Source organism: Manis pentadactyla, chromosome 2 (assembly GCF_030020395.1).
Source record: "Manis pentadactyla isolate mManPen7 chromosome 2, mManPen7.hap1, whole genome shotgun sequence".
Lineage (NCBI taxonomy): Eukaryota > Metazoa > Chordata > Mammalia > Pholidota > Manidae > Manis > Manis pentadactyla.
Window position 1 is genome coordinate 216,162,839 of NC_080020.1, and position 18,153 is coordinate 216,180,991.

At 34.3% G+C, this 18,153-nt stretch overlaps 1 protein-coding gene across 6 annotated transcripts in view; it reads left to right on the forward strand.

The window, feature by feature from the left end:
• ASXL2 (ASXL transcriptional regulator 2) overlaps positions 1-18,153 on the forward strand; it is a 147,578-nt gene that overhangs the window by 99,542 nt on the left and 29,883 nt on the right. For 3 of the 6 annotated variants that reach the window (XM_036881626.2, XM_057497360.1, XM_036881627.2), the window contains 3 exons: positions 8,341-8,456; positions 11,840-11,954; positions 12,713-12,856. In XM_036881626.2, the coding sequence (XP_036737521.2) occupies positions 8,341-8,456; positions 11,840-11,954; positions 12,713-12,856 (375 nt within the window). Of the gene's footprint in view, positions 1-589; positions 655-8,340; positions 8,457-11,839; positions 11,955-12,712; positions 12,857-18,153 lie in introns of all 6 variants that reach the window. The other 3 variants (XM_057497362.1, XM_057497361.1, XM_036881628.2) reach the window with 2 other exon arrangements.

Consider the following 18,153-nt stretch of genomic DNA (forward strand, 5'->3'; position numbering starts at 1 on the left):
TGCCTATGTTTTCTTCTAACAGTTTTATGGTTTCATGACTTACATTCAGGTCTTTGATCCATTTTGAGTTTACTTTTGTGTATGGAGTTAGGCAGTAATCCAGTTTCATTCTCTTGCATGTAGCTGTCCAGTTTTGCCATGGGTCTATATTTTTAATGTTTAATTTTTGAAATTTGAAATGGTCACACAGGGTAGTTTCATATACAGTACTTAAAATTTTTTTCCTGAATCTTTGGAGCATAAGTTGCTGAGTTGAGAATAAGATGCCCTGTCATTCCAGATACTTTAATGAAGGGATCAATAAACTTTTTCTGAAATGAAAGATTTCAAATGGATAAAAATAAAAGGAAGATAAAGGTACAGTAGGCAAAATGTAATATGGAGAAAGCAATAGTTGCAAAGCTGATAACAGACAGTGAATAATTCAGGACAAAACATTTAAAGAATAAGACTTCAGTTCACAATGAAATTTTAACATGACAGTAGTTATTAATATCTGTGCAACACAGCAATTCTCATTAAATAGAAACTACAGGAGATATAAGAAGAAATATTAATCTTAACAATCATAAATTTTTATGTATTTCAGCTCGACAGATCAAGTGAACAAAAAAGAAATAGGATATAGAACACCTGAACAACATTATCAGTGAGGTATTTTTAAAGATACATATTAAGCTCTTTATTTCAGTAATAGAGAATAAACCTCTCAAGTGAAAATAGAACAGTTTCAAAAATTGATCATATTTTAAACCACAAGAAAAATATCAAATCCCAATAATTAAAATAGTATATAAAATAATACTGTAGAGAACATTAAGAAAAAAAGACTTTCACTTAGTAACATGTTTATAAATTTCCCTTCTTTCAAAGGAGGATTGAAAACTGTAATTCTGGAATATGTTTAAAATGTTGTATCAGAATTCAAGTTACAACTTAGGCAGATATCAGGAAATACAGGTAGCATTGAATACCTCTTAGATCAGTAAGACTAAAACAAGCACACAACTAAAAGTCTGCGGAAAAAATAATAAACCAATAGAAAGTAGAAGAGAATTATAAAAATGAAAATTACTGAATTAGAAAAAAAAACAAACAGTTGGTTTCAAAGTAAATCAACAAAGTAGACAAACCTCACTACCTTTTTCTTTTTTTTTAAAGAGAAAGGGCATAATTATTTAAATTCAGGTTTAAATAAATATGAAGAAAATTTTAAAACCACAGTGCTTTAAAAACTTAGGTGAAACGGGATAATTGTATGGGAAAATAGAACACACCCAATAGAAAAATTGAACTCAATAGAAACTCAAAAGTCTAAACAAACACCTTCCCCATACAAGTAGAGCTGTAGAAGAGCTTCCCTTCAAAAAAAAAACACCATTCCTAAATGGTTTTTCAGAAGAATTCAATCACGTGTTTAAAGATCAAACAATCCTAATATTTGAAAAACTATTCCAAAACAAGAAAAAAGATGATTCAGATTCTTTTTGGAAGCAAATTTTCAAACTTTCCTGTGAGTACAAAGTTGTCTTGTGAATATTGAGGGACAATCTTAAGTAAAAGGTTAGCGTACAGAATCCAGCCATGCATTTAAAATTATATATCACAAACAAATGGGGTTTTTGGATTGTAAGTATGATTCACTGTTGGGAAATCTATTATTATTCATCATATTAATACAGTTAATATGAAAAATCATTGCCATCTCTATACTTGTTGAAAATGCCTATGAGTAAATTCATTACTCAGTAATTCAGAATTGATGGATACAGCTTTAACATGATAACTTAATTGAAAAACCAGCATCTTAATGGAAAAACACTAGCAGCTTGCACTTCAGTTAGAACAAGTCAAGAACAAGGTGCCCACTATCTCAGTTCTTATGTAACATGTTACGGGTATTTATCTCAACATAAGTAAGCAAGGGAAAGCAGTTGGAACAATAATGACAAGAAAAAGGGAAAGCTACCTCTGTGTGCAGATGATATGGTAATGTATCTGACAGACCTAAAAGAATCAGTGGAGATAAAAATTGATAAAGAAGGTAATTTGTAAGTAGCAGGATGTAAGCAAAATTAATATATAGCAACCAGCTAACATAGATAATAAATGAAAAATATATATTTACAGTAGCTACATTAACAACAAGAATTCTGAGCAGGACTTTTGTAAGATACATGCAGAGATGTTGAAACAACTGCATAACCAAAAAACTGAAAGTATGTTAATTAATCACACCATCCTCCAGGAAAATTCCAAACAAATCAGAGATATAACAACTGTAAATTGTGAAACCAAGTACTAAAGGAAAACATTCATGAATTCCTTTCAAAACCTAAGGCTAGTGAAATTTTTCTGTTGTTTCTGGAAGCATAGGTTTTTATCCCTTGGCTATTAGCAAACCCACTTCTAAGAATCTACAGATACACTGTCAACATTGCAGACTAGCATACTTTAAGACCACTGCTTCTCAAACTTGAGCATGCATCAAAATTACCTGGAGAATTTAGTATAATTCAGATTCCCGGAATCCACCTTCAAAGTTTCTTAACTCAGTAGCTCTGGGCTGGGATGCAGCATTTTACATTTCCAACAGGTATTTAGGTACTGATGGGGGTGGTGTTGGTACAGTTCCTTAGGAACTACTGGTTAACACATTGCAGTAATACGAGCAAAAGCCCAGAAAGAACCAAAATACTTTCAAAATCTGGTTGAGGAAATTATGGTACATCTGCACAATGGAATTCTATGCAGCTATTGAAAGGAATGTAGAAGATCTCTGTAGTCTTCTTCTAGGATTTTCCCCAGGATATATTAATTATATTCTGTTAAAAAAAGGTGCTGGACAAGTGTATAGCACATGACTTTTTGCTTAAAGAGATGAATAAAAGTATTAAGATATATTTTCACCAAAACAAAAACACGTTAAACAAAATGCAAGAATAAAAACTAATAAACAGGCATACCTTGGAGATACTGCAGATTTGGTTCCATGCCACTGCAATAAAGCAAATTATTGCAATAAAGCAAGTCAAATGAGTTTTTGGTTTCTCAGTGCATATAAAAATTATGTTTACACTACGTTGTTGTCTGTTAAGTGGGCAATAGCATTGTCTAAAACAAATGCACATACCTTAATTACACACTTTATTGCTAAAAATGCTAACCATTATCTGAGCTTTCAATGAGTTGTAATCACTGATCACATCACCATAACAAATCCATTAGTGAAAAAGTTTGAAATGAGAATTACCAAATGTGACACTGTAAGTCTGGGGAGAGGAAATTCCTGGGCAAAATACCTCTAAAAACCGAAATCAGTCAAAGGGAGAAATCAAGTTTAAAACCCGTTTATTGCTTATAAACTGCAGTCCAGGGCCATCTGTCTCCCCTGCTCCGGAAGGAAGCCAGCCAGCCCCTTCCCTTAAACTCTCAGGTTCAGACACACCCTTGGTTGCCCAGGTAATTACCCATTGATATGGAGATGAACTTCTGACACAGAGACACAAAGTGAGCAAAATGCTGAAGAAAAAATGGCACTCATTTGCTCAACACAAGGTTGCCACAAACCTTCAATTTGTAAAAATTGCAGTATCTGTGAGGCTCAATAAAACAAAGTACAGTATGACAGGATATGCCTGTAAATGATTTTTAGGGGAAGAGAGGTAATAAAGTGGTATAGACAGGGGAGGGAGCTAGACTTACATGAAAGTTTTACCTAATTAAAATCTTATAAGTGTACTTCCTAGAAGTATGAAACAGCTTAAAGCAAGTGGAAGTGTATGAAAATTTGTGGCATAATGGCATAACTTACGTAGCTGAGTTACTGTAGGATATGTCTTAGGTGTGGGAGACAAAGTAATTTTTTTTTAAATTTTTATTAAGGTATGATTGACATACACTCATAAGAAGGTTTCACATGAAAAAACAATGTGGTTACTCCATTTACCCATATTATCAAGTCCCCACCCTTACCCCAATGCAGTCACTGTCCATAAGTGCAGCAAGATGCCACAGATTCACCATGTGCCTTCTCTGTGCTACACTTCTCCCTGTGATCCCCCACACCATGTGTACTAAACATAATACCTCTCAATCCCCTTCTCCCTCCCTCCCCGCCCTCCCACACCCCTCCCCTTTGGTAACCACTAGTTCATTCTTGGAGAGACAAAGTAATTTTAAACAGCGTTCAGTAGTCTTATTTTCAATATATATTGGTATGTTTTTGAAACTACCTCTATAAGAGAAAACAAGTTAATATTTACAGTAATGTTATTAGGAACTAGGATTATCAGAGAAGAAGAAAAGTGATAGAAATATAATATCAGAAAAGTTAAGTGACAGACCTGTAATTTTAAATAGAATTTGGTATCAATGCATTAATTTAAAAAAAATTTTTCTCATTCTAAAAAGAAGACTTGTTTCAACTACTGAAAAATTCTAGAACCACTGGTAGTGATACTTTAAAATTGGTTCTGGGGCTGCTGTAACAGTTTAGCACAAACTGGGTGCCTTGAAACAACAGGAATTTATTTTCTCACAGTTCTGGAGTCCAGATGTCTGAAATCAAGGTGTCTGCAATGCTGCACTCCCTACAGAAGCTCCTAGGGAGAAATCTGTTCTTCATATTTTCTAGCTTCTGGTGGTTGCTAGCATACTTGCCTCAGGGTCACATCACTCCAATATCTCCCTCTGTTTTCACAGTGCCTCTCCTCTGAGTGTGTCTTCTCTGTATGTCTTAGGATACTTGTTACTGGATTTTGGACCCCCTGGGATAATCCAGGATGATCTCATCTCAAGATCTTTAACTTAATTAGATCTGCCAAAACTCCTTTTTCAAATAACATTAACATCACAAGTACTGGGAATTGGGACGTGGACATAATTTTTTGGTGACTGCCATTCAGCCCACTACCTACTTATTCTGAAAATATACCAAGTTCTCAACTGGCTATGCCTACTAGCTGTGTCCTTTGGCAAGCTAGTTAAATTTCCTGATTTGTAAAATTTAGATATCATCACAATATGCAGATTAATTATGTACGTTTAAAATTTATGTGTAAATATATGTCCTTATAAATCTTTTCGTATTTTTGTTTGCACAGAAAAATGTCAGTATGATGCCAACCAAAATATATTATGCATTTAGTTACCTCAGAAGGTAGAGTTGGAGGAGTTTGGGTAGAGGTAGGAAGAGAACTTGTACCCACCTTAGAAGGTAGTTACCATAGTTCAGTGAAATCCTATTCAAACAAACCTAGCACAGTATTAGGCACATAGAAGATACTCAATTCTTGGTTGCTCTAGTTAATAAAACTATGTGTCTCAAAAAGACATACACACCCCTATGTTTATCGCAGCACTGTTTACAATAGCCAAGATATAGAAGCAACCTAAGTGTCCATTAGTAGATGAATGGATAAAGAAGATGTGGTTCATATACACAGTAGAATATTATTCAGCCATAAGAAGAAAAATCCTACCACTTGCAACATGGATGAAACTAGAGGGTATTATGTTCAGTGAAATAAGCCTGGCAGAGAAAGACAAGTACCAAATGATTTCACTCATTTGTGGAGAGTATAAAAACAAAGCAAAACTGATGGAAGAGAACAGCAGCACACTTACAGACTCCAAGAAACTAGCAGTTTCCAAAGGGAAGGGGTTGGAGAGGGTTGGTATGGAGGGAGGGAGAAGGGGATTTAGGGACACTATAATTAGCACTCACAATATAGGTAGGTCACGGGAAAGGCAGTATAGCAGAGAGAAGACAAGTAATGACTCTAGCATCTTGCTATACTGATGAACAGTGATTACAATGGGGTGGGTAGGGGGGACTTGATAATACAGGTGAATGTTGAAACCACAATGTTGCTCATGTGAAACCTTCATAAGATTGTATATCAATGATACCTTAATTAAAAAAAATAATGTGTCTTTGAAGAGAGTATACCTGCTAAAAGGAATTATAAGAGGTAAGTTTCTCAACACGTGTCTAAATCTTGTTGCTGCTTGCAGTTCTGAGTCTCTAATATTTAAAAAACTTAGAACAAAGTTTAAGTTTCATAGAAGTTATGAGACCAGTACTTGGCAGTATGTGAACTCTGGGAGCTGTTCCTCACTGCTGGTTCTTGGAATTTTCATTATTTATTTCAGTTGACGTTGCAATATGTTTATGGTTTTATTTGTTAGGCCTTTTGCCTTACGGGGAAACACTCCAAACAACCTGGTAGTATCAGATAGCTTTATTGTTTCTTTTCCAGGCTGCAAAGTAGAATTCTTATATTCTCTAATAAGATTATTTTTGTTAATTTCTTGTTTATTTTCAGGCAGCATTTGAGCCAGGTGAGGAAATGTAAATTCTCAGATTTTGCAAACCATTAAAAAGAAAACATTAAATATTAATCATTTTTTACCTTATTTTCATTACATCTCTCTAAGAATATTTGTCAAATAAAAAAGACAGTAACAAATGTTGACAAGGCTGTGGAGAAATGAGAACTCTCATACATTCCTGGTGGAATTGTAAAAATGGTGGAGCCATTCTGGAAAACAGTGCAGCTGTTCCTCAAGTTAAACATAGGGTTAAGACTCAGAAATTCCATGTTTAGGTATGAACCCAGGAGAATGGAAAACATGTCCAACACAAAATTCTGCTAACGAATATTCTTTGTGTCATCATTCAGAATGGCCAAAAAGTGGAAACAACCCAAATTTCCATCAGCTAATAAATAAACAAAATGTGTCATTTGCATACAACTGTATATTACTTGATGATAAAAAGGAATATTGATACATGCTTTAACATGGATGAACCTTTGAAACACGCTAAATGAAAAAAACCAGTCCAGCACAAAAAAGCATGTATTGTATGAGTCCTAAGGTAGATGAGTCCTAAGGTAGATTGCCTAGGACTAGGGGCATAGGTAGGGAAGAGAGGAGTGACAGCTAACCAGCACAGGGTATTTTGGTAGATGATGAAAAATAATTGTGGTGATGATTGTACAACTTTACAAATACATTAAAAGTCATTGAACTTTACACTTTGGGTGAATTATGTGGTAGGTAAATTATATCTTAAAGCTGTTATTTTAAAAAAGTTGCTCAGCAACTACATGCACTGAGGACATGGTTTCTTTTCACTGTTGAATCATGAAGAATTATCCAACTTCATTTTTATGATACAATTTTTTTTTTAATGTCATGCAGTACATCAGGTCTTTCTCATTTATGAACCTTATATGGATTGGGATGCAAAGCTGAAGCTAAGCATGATAAGTCATCTTAATATTATCTGCTGTTGTCCTCAAAATGTTATCTGTTGTGTATTCCTTTATTGGAACATCAGTTGAAAATACTGTTCTCCAAATCTTATGTTTCCAACAAACCATAGCTCTGCATTTTCATGTCAGATAGCTGCTACTGGTATACTTTATGTGGTATCTATCTTAAAGCTCTTAAGCCATGTCATGGGATGCCATTTTGCCATCCAGGCCATTTCAGTCCAGCTACAATGGAAGGAGATGGCATGTACTCTTCAAAACTTATCTTTTAGCAGTATTTTTTTTAAGGAGTCTGAATCAGCAATTTCTTGTTTCTTGTAAGAAATAATACAATTGTTGAGCTTTATGAAACATAAAGATCTGGTTGCTATTAATTATAAGGTATAGGCTCTTGAAAGAAAACCTTCATTCACATATGACTGAGGTTTGGCTAAGCTCTAATGGGATATAAAATAGCTGGTGATTAAGTAAAGTGTGGTTTTTACCCTGTGCAAATCTATATTGATTCCATTAAAGAAATCCTAAAGTGCCCTCTCCCACTGGTAGGCCTGAAACTATTGATTTAGGAGATGAAAGAATTTAGGAGTTAAAGCTATGGTGAAGTTTTGAGGCCTTATTACCTTCATGTTAAAGATAGGGAAAACTGGGACCCATCTATCAATCCAGGGCTCTTCCACTATGTCATGTTGTCAATAGATTTACCTAACATACATACTGTCCAATGGGCTCTAGAATCTTTTCTAAGTTTTATCTAATTTGATGAATCATAGTTATAGTCTTCCTGCTTCTTCAATCAATTCTGCTGAAAAATTAAAGAATGGAAAGTAATGAATACTAACACCCATCCCTTCCCCATCCTATCATCCTTCACTAGAACTTACTGAGGAAATAAACTGAAAAGGGAGGCTGTTTGCAGTAGAACTCCAAAAAGAAGATCCTTCCCAAAAGTGTTTGGTCATAGTTCTTAATTCAGGTAGCAGCATATGATGGGGGAAGGAATGGTGTTTGATATCAACTCTGATAACAAAATCTTTCATTGTCACTTTTCCCTCCCTAGTATCGTCTAGACTGTCACAGCCATCCTCTCCCCAGTCAGGCTGCCCATCACCCACCATCCCAGCAGGTAAAGTCATTTCTCCATCACAGAAGCACAGCAAGAAGGCACTAAAGCAGGTAATCATGCTACTCTGTGTTTATCAAAAGTATAATCTCCTATATTTAAAATGCATGGCTGCAGTCACTGAAAATTTCTTAAAAGAACATTAGGTCCCTTTGAGGAGAAATTTCTTGCAGTTCCCAGTCTGGATTTAATAACTAATGCACCTGTGTTATAGGTTTGTGGTCGATAATTCTTTCTATCACATTTTAAAGTTCCTCATGAGTTCCAAATTTGCCAAGAGGTTTCCATTGTGTGTGTGTGTATGTTTTTTAAAATTATGAATAAATGTTGAATTTTCTGGGTGTCTTTTCATCAGCATTTGTTGAAATGATCAGGTAGCTTTTCTCTTTAAATCTACTAATACACAGCTAGATTCCATAGCTAGATTTTCTAATGTTAATCTGTACCTAGCCTTCTGGAATAAACTTCATGTGTTTGTCACATATTTTTAATATGCTCTGAAATTTTTTAAGATTTTGGTAAGGATTTTGCTGTTCTCTTGCACTTATCCTTGTCCAATTTTGGAATCAGGATTGTTCTAGCATCATAAAATATGTTGTGTGGCTCTCTGTATCTTTCTGGACTTTGGGGAAAGAACTGTAGAAATTACCTTTTCCTTGAAAGTTCTATAAATATTATCTTTTAAAATTGTTTTCCTAGCATTTCAGTTTCATTTACTGTTACTGGTCTCTTGATATTCCGTATTTTGAGCCAATCTTAGAAGCTTATTTTTCTTTGAAAACGGTCCATTTCACCTGATTTTTTAAAATCAGTTACACATAGTATTTTTTTATGTCTCTTTTTTGTTCCACACTATTGCTCATTTTTAATGTATCTTCTTTTTTTCCAATGCTACTTACCTATTTTATTGGGCTTTTCAAAGAACTAGCTTTTGATTTTTCTTGAAATAAAATGATTAGTACAGATACTCACTAGTGATTAAGGAAACAAAATAACAAGACTGCTTTTATCCTCAGATAGGTATAAAGAGTTTAATTATACCAAGCACAGCAAGTATGTGGGAAAATGGCTACTTTGATGGAATATAAATTATTAAAGCCATGTAGGAGAGAAATTTTTTAATATCTGTTAAACTGTAAATGCATTTACCCCTTCTCAAAGCAGAAAAATATGTACATGCATACACAAACACATAGGACAATATTTGCATTAAAATTTGTAATAGCAAAATCTTTCCAGTAGTCTAAATATATCAATTAGGGGATTCCTTAATAAACAATGGCACACCCATATGTTGGTCAGTTATACAAGATTAAAAGTTTACTTTGTAATGAGGTTATTCTTTGTAGGTAGATGTAAAAACACCACTATAATGTTGAATCATTAAAATTAAATTGTTATTATAACATGTAGGACATGATACCATTTATAAAAATATACACATACCCACAAAACAACATTATATTTTTAATAGAAACATGTATAAACACATAAATACATACATACAATATATGTTTAAAAAAGAGCTCAGTGAGGAAAAATATATTCATGACCAGTTACCTCTGAGGATTGGGGACCAAGGCTAAGTGGTGGTCAAAAGATAATTTAGCTTTATGTTTGAATTAAATAATAAAAATATATGATGTGTTATCTGTATAATTAAAATTTTTTTAAATTGTTTTAACCAAACTGCCTTATTAAAAGATGTCCAGAAATTGATAAAATTAATTACTGCCTGCCTGGGTATCCTGTATCAGTAAATTGTATTTTGTAAGTTGTAGAGAAATTTATATTGAATTATAAATTCTTTGGGAAATTTTTAGGAGTATAAGATGCTTCTTTTTCACAGGGAACAGGCAAATATTTTCTTAAGCCTTGTTAACTAATTCATGACATGTAAACTACTCCTGTATTATACTCCTGTAACCCCAGAAGTCAAATATTGTCAAATTTAAGGAAATAAATTAGCTTATTGGTATGTACAGTAAGGTCTAGCTTCCTTCCAGTGTATATTTTTCATAGTAAATAAGGTGAGAAAAATTACTCCAATATCAATTTTCCTTTCCTTTAGTGGAGGTTTTTTTTTGTTGTTGCTTGTTTTTTAAATTTTAAATAGAATTAGGAACAGGATTTTAAAACTGTGTACAGGGGAAATTGTGTACAGTTCTTAAATAGACTATAGTTCTTTTTCCATCATGTATCTGAATTTACGTGATCACAGCAGAAAAAGATAAGATCAAATGGTTCTATTAAATTTTGCATTAACCTAGAATGACCTGGATACTGTGAGTAGCGAGGAAAGAATAATTAGTGGCTGCCACCCAGGAAGACTACTAACAATTTCTGTTGTGATTGCAAAAAATGAGAGAGAAGCTATAATCAGTGTGGTCAGACAACACTGACTTTTTATACATTGTGCTTCTGATTCACCTATTATAAATGTTATGGGTGAATGTAAGCCAGATAGCTGACTCCATCGGCTGCTTTTCTCCATTAACAGCTTAGATCAGGGAGATCACTTGTTTTGCCACTGTGCCTTTATAACATAGCCAGAGATTTGTATGCATGTGAAGTGGTAGAAAACTACAGCATATTGTGAAGAAAGAATGGGAAACAAGCAGCCAGTTATTCCACACTTTCTGTCTTGAATGTTAATGCTTAAGCTGGCAGTTTTTCAGCTTTTCCTGAAATGTAGCTTTACTTAAAGTTGTCTTTTTTGTTTTTAACCTTGAGTTAAGAATTTGCCTTCATATACCTTCATGATTAAAATCTGGGAAATTATTTGTCCTTTTGTTTAGGGTAATACATTCTTTAGACTAAGAACGTCATGGAAATAAAATGAAAATACTCTGAAATAACCAGAAGGGAACCTCACTGTTGTTAGAAGCAGTATTTTCTCATCTTCCTTCCCTTCTGTTTTTGTTATATTGCTGAAAATTGCTGAGATTTGATCACTGGTCCAGTTCTCACTGCTTTTACTAAAGCTCAAACTCAAGTAGTTATTTACAACCATTTGTCAAAATGTAGCACCTCTAAAAGATACATAAGCTAAATATTTACATTTCTACATAGAGTTGATGCAAATGAGACTCTTTTTGGTACAGGTCTTAGAATTCTGCCCATTTCTATAAATGACTTGAAAACATCTCATTCTCTGCTACCATGGCTTACTCGTGATATTAAGTTCTAAAAAATGTTAATGATTATTTCTCAAATTTATAGAAAGGAGTAATACCGGCAAAAAATATCCAAACTCTTAAGAATCATTTAGGCCTTGTGCTTAATTGGTATAATTTAGGTTTTTATTTATTTTGATAGATTCCAAAGAAATTGGATGATCATCCTGCTTCTCACTGCTTAAAAAGTAGTCATTTACTTTTTGTTAGTGCTAAAAATGAATTCGTTCTCTTTCTTACAGCTGGTTTTCTCTTCCTAGGCTCTGAAACAGCAGCAGAAGCAGCAGGGCAGGCCGAGCATGGCCGTGCCCTCCAGCCAGCCCCTCTCTCTGAAGACCGTCAGAGCAGCCAGTGACTCTGTGCCTGCCAGACCCGGTAGGCCAAAGAGTGTCTTTTCAGTGGAAGGTCCTTCTCCTGGTATTTTTGTGTTGGTTTTCCAAATTGGTGTATCATTTACTTTTAAATTACTACATTTTTATTTATTCAAACCTTATTCATCAATATAGATCCTTCCAGGGTAAATGGGAAAATTTATGCACAATAATTTTGCAGTTATTAAAAAAACACACAGTGGGATATGCATGTTAAAATGAGATCTGTGACTAACTCCCAGGATGTCTAGCCTAATATTTGGAAGCCTCTGATCAGTAACCTTAAAGACTGATATTTCCAAGATGCTCAAACTGAACTCTTCATTAATTGTCTTGTTTAAAAATGAAAAGGTTTTCCTAAGAATACATGCTGCCTTTGAGTTTCCACTGGACATATTCACAGGGCTTTTGATTTTTTTGTTGTTGTTATTGCTTTGTTTTATATTTAAACAGTTCTAAATGCAGACTTTGTATTTTATTACACAATTCATTTTGATGCCAGCCGATTATATGGGCCTACCAGATTCAAGCTGTATCTTGCAGAACTTTGCATTTGTGTTAAGAAGAAAATTTCCCATCAGAAGCAAATAATGTGATAGGAGGAAGAAAGGGATTTTATTTTACTTTTTGGCTTTTAATTTTCAGACTGAAAATATATTTGCAGGGTTGTATTGGTTCATACATAACTCCTTTTAGTTAGTGTTTGGTTTCTCTCTGTGTCACCCTCAGTGTCACCAGTCTTTTATATATTTTCTCTCCTAGCTCTCTGGGAAGGAAAACAATCTGATGGACAGTCAAGCAGTCCTCAGAACTCAAACTCTAGCTTTTCTTCTTCGGTTAAAGTGGAAAGTCCTTTGCTAGGCTTGGGAAAGAAGTCATTCCAGAGGTCTGATAGGCTCCACACAAGTAAGTTAATTTACAAAGACTTCAGTTCCCATGCCTTAATTTGTCAAATCTGTGTTTGAAATTCATCAGCTAAACTCAGCTTAATTATTATTTCCTTTTCACCTATGAGCTCTTAACTATCTTCATGTTCTTCCTGTCCTGCCCTTATCAAACATTATTTCAGAATAAGATCTGTTACCATTCTGTGGTTCATTTCTCTTTCTAACAATAGGTTGTTCTGTCTAGCATTATTTATGTTTTATTTCTAATTGTGTATAGAAAACTTTTTTTTCCTGCTCCCTCTGAAATTCCACTAAAATGCAAATATGGAAATACAAAAGATTAAGTCCATAAGGGTAAAGAACACAGAGACAACAGATGGGAAGGCTATGTCAACAAATTGTGAAAGATGAAAACTTGATGGAGTTTTTCACAGAGCTGAGGAGCCAGTAATAAGCCCGCTAAGGCTGTGGAACACTAGAAAATATCATGTATTATAGTAAAGAAAGGTGCAATACAGTGTTGAAGAACCTTTTTTGAAAGTTAAGGAGAAGCAGTTCGATGCCTCTCTTTAGCAGGAGAGAGGAGGTTTATTCTCAGGTGAAATTAAACCTACATTCCTAAAACTCAGATATATTACACACATAACTGAGGGCAGATAATGAGGTAGCATACTGAAATCAAGGAAATCAAGTAAGATAGAAGTACTGAATAGTGATCCTCCTGCTTGGCTTCCAGAATGCTGGTAGTGAGACTTATTTGTAACATAACTTCCTTCCTCCTCCCCACCTGTGCTCTATCAGGAGCCTGGTGGATTAGTACCTAAGGAAACTGAATAGCTTCAAAAACGAATCTACAGGTGAAGTTACTCATTCCCAACTACATAGAGAACGTCTTCATCACACTGCTGTGGAGCTTGCTAGTGTACAAGACCCACCTAGTACCCAAAATTCCAGACAGCCTTTGTAATGCCTTTCTTTTAGTTATGATTACAAAGGATCATCCTGAAGAAAATCTCCCACCACGAGACACAGAACCTAAAACAGACTGAGAATAAACAGGCAATTCAGGAAGGAGAAAATTTAAAATAAGAAACTTTAAAAACTAATGTACAACAGGAACAAATAGATGTTGCATCTATGAAAGAAAGAACAGAATACTATTTTAAAAATCAGAAAATAAGCAGAGTTCCAGGGCATTAAATATGGTAGCAGAAATGAAACATTACGATAGAAATACTAAGAGGTGAAGATATTTTCCAGAACATAACATAGGTCAAAGGAGAGAGAAGGCCAGGAAATTGGACAAGGCTGTCCAGTGTCTTAAATAGTAGAAATATCAGAGAGAAAGAACAGAAATTGAAAAGGGGGTAGAAGAAAACTTTGTGGAATTGAAAGCCACAAATTCCATACTGAAAGTACATAATTGGTGTCAAGAAACATAAAAAGAAGCCTATTCCAAGGCACGTTTCAAAATACCCAGGTTCCCAAAAATCTTCACAAAGATTCAAGATTTGGGATGGCAAATTTCTCAGAAGCAATGCAGAAGCTAAAAGATAGTGCAGCAATGCTGACAAAATTCTAAGGGGAAGTTGTTCTATGCTCATGTATTACAGTCCTTGCCAAACTATTACAGGTGTGCAAATAAACAATATTTTCACACACTGCTTTATAAAAATCTGGTTTGATCTAGGTGGGATTGTGGATTGGTACATTTTTCTTAAGATATCTGCCATAAACTGAATACGCCCTTTTCATCAGTTCCACTGCAAAAGATTTAAAATATTCACTTATTAAACAGATGCTTATGAAAGGTATACTAATAAACCAAGCACAGGTTTAGGGCCATAGAGATGTGGTAATGAACAGAACAAAGGATTTTTCTTCATGGAGCCTATATTCTACTTAAACTCAGTTAGAGTGACAATTTTAGTATCTTCATTCAATTGCAGTAGAAATGTGGAATACAAAATTGAGAAATTATGGACTGGGAATTCCTAAGTTTCATACAAAACTAGGAAAAATGAACCAGAATAAAAGAAAGCATGGCATATTTAATTTGGATCTAATGGCTGAGAAGTAAGTGAATACTCATCCTTCATGCAAATAAGCAGTTAACTGAATAATATGGGAAATTTTATAACATATGCCATTACAAATATCAAAACTAAATGGAAGATCTGCATTTTGTGTAAAACATAAATGATAAAGCCAAATTAGATAATTTTTTAAATATTTTATTGAAGTATTGATATACAGACTTATATTGTTTCAAATGTACAGCATAGTGGTTCAACAGTTATCATATCATTTAATTGTCACCCCTACTAGTTCAGTTACTATCTGTCAGCATAGGAAGATGTTAGAGAATCATTGACAATGTTCTCCATGCTGTACTACTATCCCATGAACAACTTATATATGAATTAGAATTTCTGTGCCCCTTTATCTCCCTCCTCTTCCCCCTGCCCCCACCCACTCTCCTCCCCCATGGTAACAGCTAGTCACTTCCCCCTGTTTATGAGTCTACTGCTGTTTAGTTCTGTTTTGCTTCGCTGTTACACTCCACTAATGAGGGAAATCATTTGGTACTTGTCTTTCTCTGCCTGGCTTATTTCACCAGGCATAATACTTTCCAGCTCCATCCATGTTGCAAATAGTAGGATTTGTTTTCTTATGGCTGAATAATATTCCATTGTGTATATGTACCACATCTTTATTCATTCATCTACTGATGGACACTTAGGTTGCTTCCATTTCTTGACTATTATAAATAGTGCTGCAATAAACATAGGGGTGCATATGTCTTTTTGAAACTGGGATCCTACATTCTTAGGGTAAATTCCTAGAAGTGGAATTCCTGGGTCAAATGGTATTCCTATTTTTAGTTTTTTGAGGAACCTCCATACTACTTTCGACAGTGGTTGAACTAGTTTACATTCCCACCAGCAGTGTAGGAGGGTTCCCCTTTCTCTGCATCCTTGCCAGCATTTGTTATTCCTAGTCTTTTCTATGTTGGCCATCCTAACTGGTGTGAGGTGATACCTCATTGTGGTTTTAATTTGCATTTCCCTGATAATTAGTGATGTGGAGCATCTTTTCATGTGCCTGTTGGCCATCTGAATTTCTTCTTTGGAGAAGTGTCTGTTCATATCCTCTGCCCATTTTTTAATAGGGTTATTTGCTTTTTGGGTGTTGAGGTGTGTGTGTTCTTTAAATATTTTGGATATTAACCCCTTGTCGGATATGTCATTTACAAATATATCCTCCCATACTGTAGGAAGCCCTTTTGTTCTACTGATGGTGTCCTTTGCTGTACAGAAGCTTTTTAGCATGATGTAGTCCCATTTGTTCATTTTTTATTTTGTTTCCCTTGCCTGAGGAGATGCGTTTAGGAAAAAGTTGCTCATGTTTATATTTAAGAGATTTTTGCCTATGTTTTCTTCTAAGAGTTTTATGGTTTCATGACTTACATTCAGGTCTTTGATCCATTTTGAATTTACTTTTGTGTATGGGGTTAGACAATAATCCAGTTTCATTCTCTTGCATGTGCTGTCCAGTTTTGCCAACACCAGTTGTTGAGGATGCTGTCATTTCCCCATTGTATATCCATGGCTCCTTTATCATATATTAATTGACCATACATATGTGGGTTTATATCTGGGCTCTCTAGTCTGTTCCATTGGTCTATGGGTCTGTTCTTGTGCCAGTACCAAATTGTTTTGATTACTGTGGCTTTGTAGTAGAGCTTGAAGTCAGAGAGTGTAATCCCCCTGTCCTTTATTCTTCCTTCTCAGGATTGCTTTGGCTATTCATGGTCTTTTGTGGTGCAGCTGTTTTTTAAAGAAAGAGATTTGTAAGTGATAGTTTGGAAAGATGTTCAAGATATTCAGTGAAATAATAAACAAATTAATTTTAGTATGTATATTGTCATTTCATTTCTTCAAATTAAAAATGTTATTTTTGGTAGGAAGCCAGAGTTTGTGTAGAAACTTTTACTTTTCATTTTATATATTTTGGTACTACTCCAAATTTGGAGGTGACATGTACCACTATCTCTGAATTACTATTTTTATTATCATGCAGTGTGAAAAATTTTTAATTTTTTATTGTGATTTCTCCTTTATGTCCCAGGAGTTACTTTGAAGTGTTTTGTTTTGTTTTTTTTCATTTTCAAGTATATAGGGATTTTTATGTTTTTATTATGAATTTCTAACTTAAATACCTTGTGATCAGGGATCATATACTATATAATAGTCATGCCTATATAATGTAAACAATGGACTGTGAAGCAACAATGTCTCGGTTCAAATTTCTGCACTGTAGATTAAAATAGTATAATTTTGGGCAAGTTACTTAGCACATCTGGGCTTCACTTTCTTCATCTGTGCAGTGGGTTAACAATAGTTCCCCAACTCCATAGGGTTTTATGAAAAATAGGCAATTTAATGCATGATAATATTTAGAATAGTGCTTGGTGCTTAGGAAGCCCTATGTAAGTGTTTCCTGCTGCTATTATTGATCATTGTTACTATTACTGCTAGTAGTATTTGAATTTACTGAGACCTACATTTTTGGAATAATGGTAATGAATTTTTTAAGTGCACTCTGGTTTTTAAACACAGAATTCTGTGTTTATTGAATCAAGCTTATTAATATGAAAAACAATTCAGCCTTTTTTCTTCTTTTTTGGACTGCCTTTGGTATACTTGACTTATTAATAATTGAGAGGTGTATTGAAATCTATTGTAATGGTGGCTTTGTCCAGTTCTCCCTGTTGTTCTATCACTTTTTATTTCACACATTTTAAAGCTGTCTTATATTAGATGTTTTTTCCTATTTAAAAATCTTCCTTGGAGATTAAACTCTTTATCATTATTTATTTACCTAATCAGTCATTGATTAGGTTTGTTGCTTAAGTAAGTGCCTTTTGTTTGATATTAACAGAGGTACACCAGCTTTCCTATGGTTAGTTTTTGCTTGATGTATCCTTACTTTGTTAATTTCTGTGTCCCTGTGTTTTAGATATATCTCCTTCCACAGGCTATAGCTAGCTGAATTTTCTTTATTTTTAATCCAGCAACTCTTTATTTGGTGAGATTTATCCATTTACATCAATTAAGGTGGTTAATCTATTTGGACTTTTTTCTACAGTCTTTTTTTTTTCCCTTTGATCTTTGTCTTCTGTTTTTTTTTTTTAGGGGCTTGGCTGAGCTTGTTTGTATGTTGTCCACTTTCATTCCCTTAATAGTCCTTTTTTCCTCTCTCCTTAGTTAGGTATACATTCTATTTCTGTTGTTTTAGTGGTGATTCTTTAAA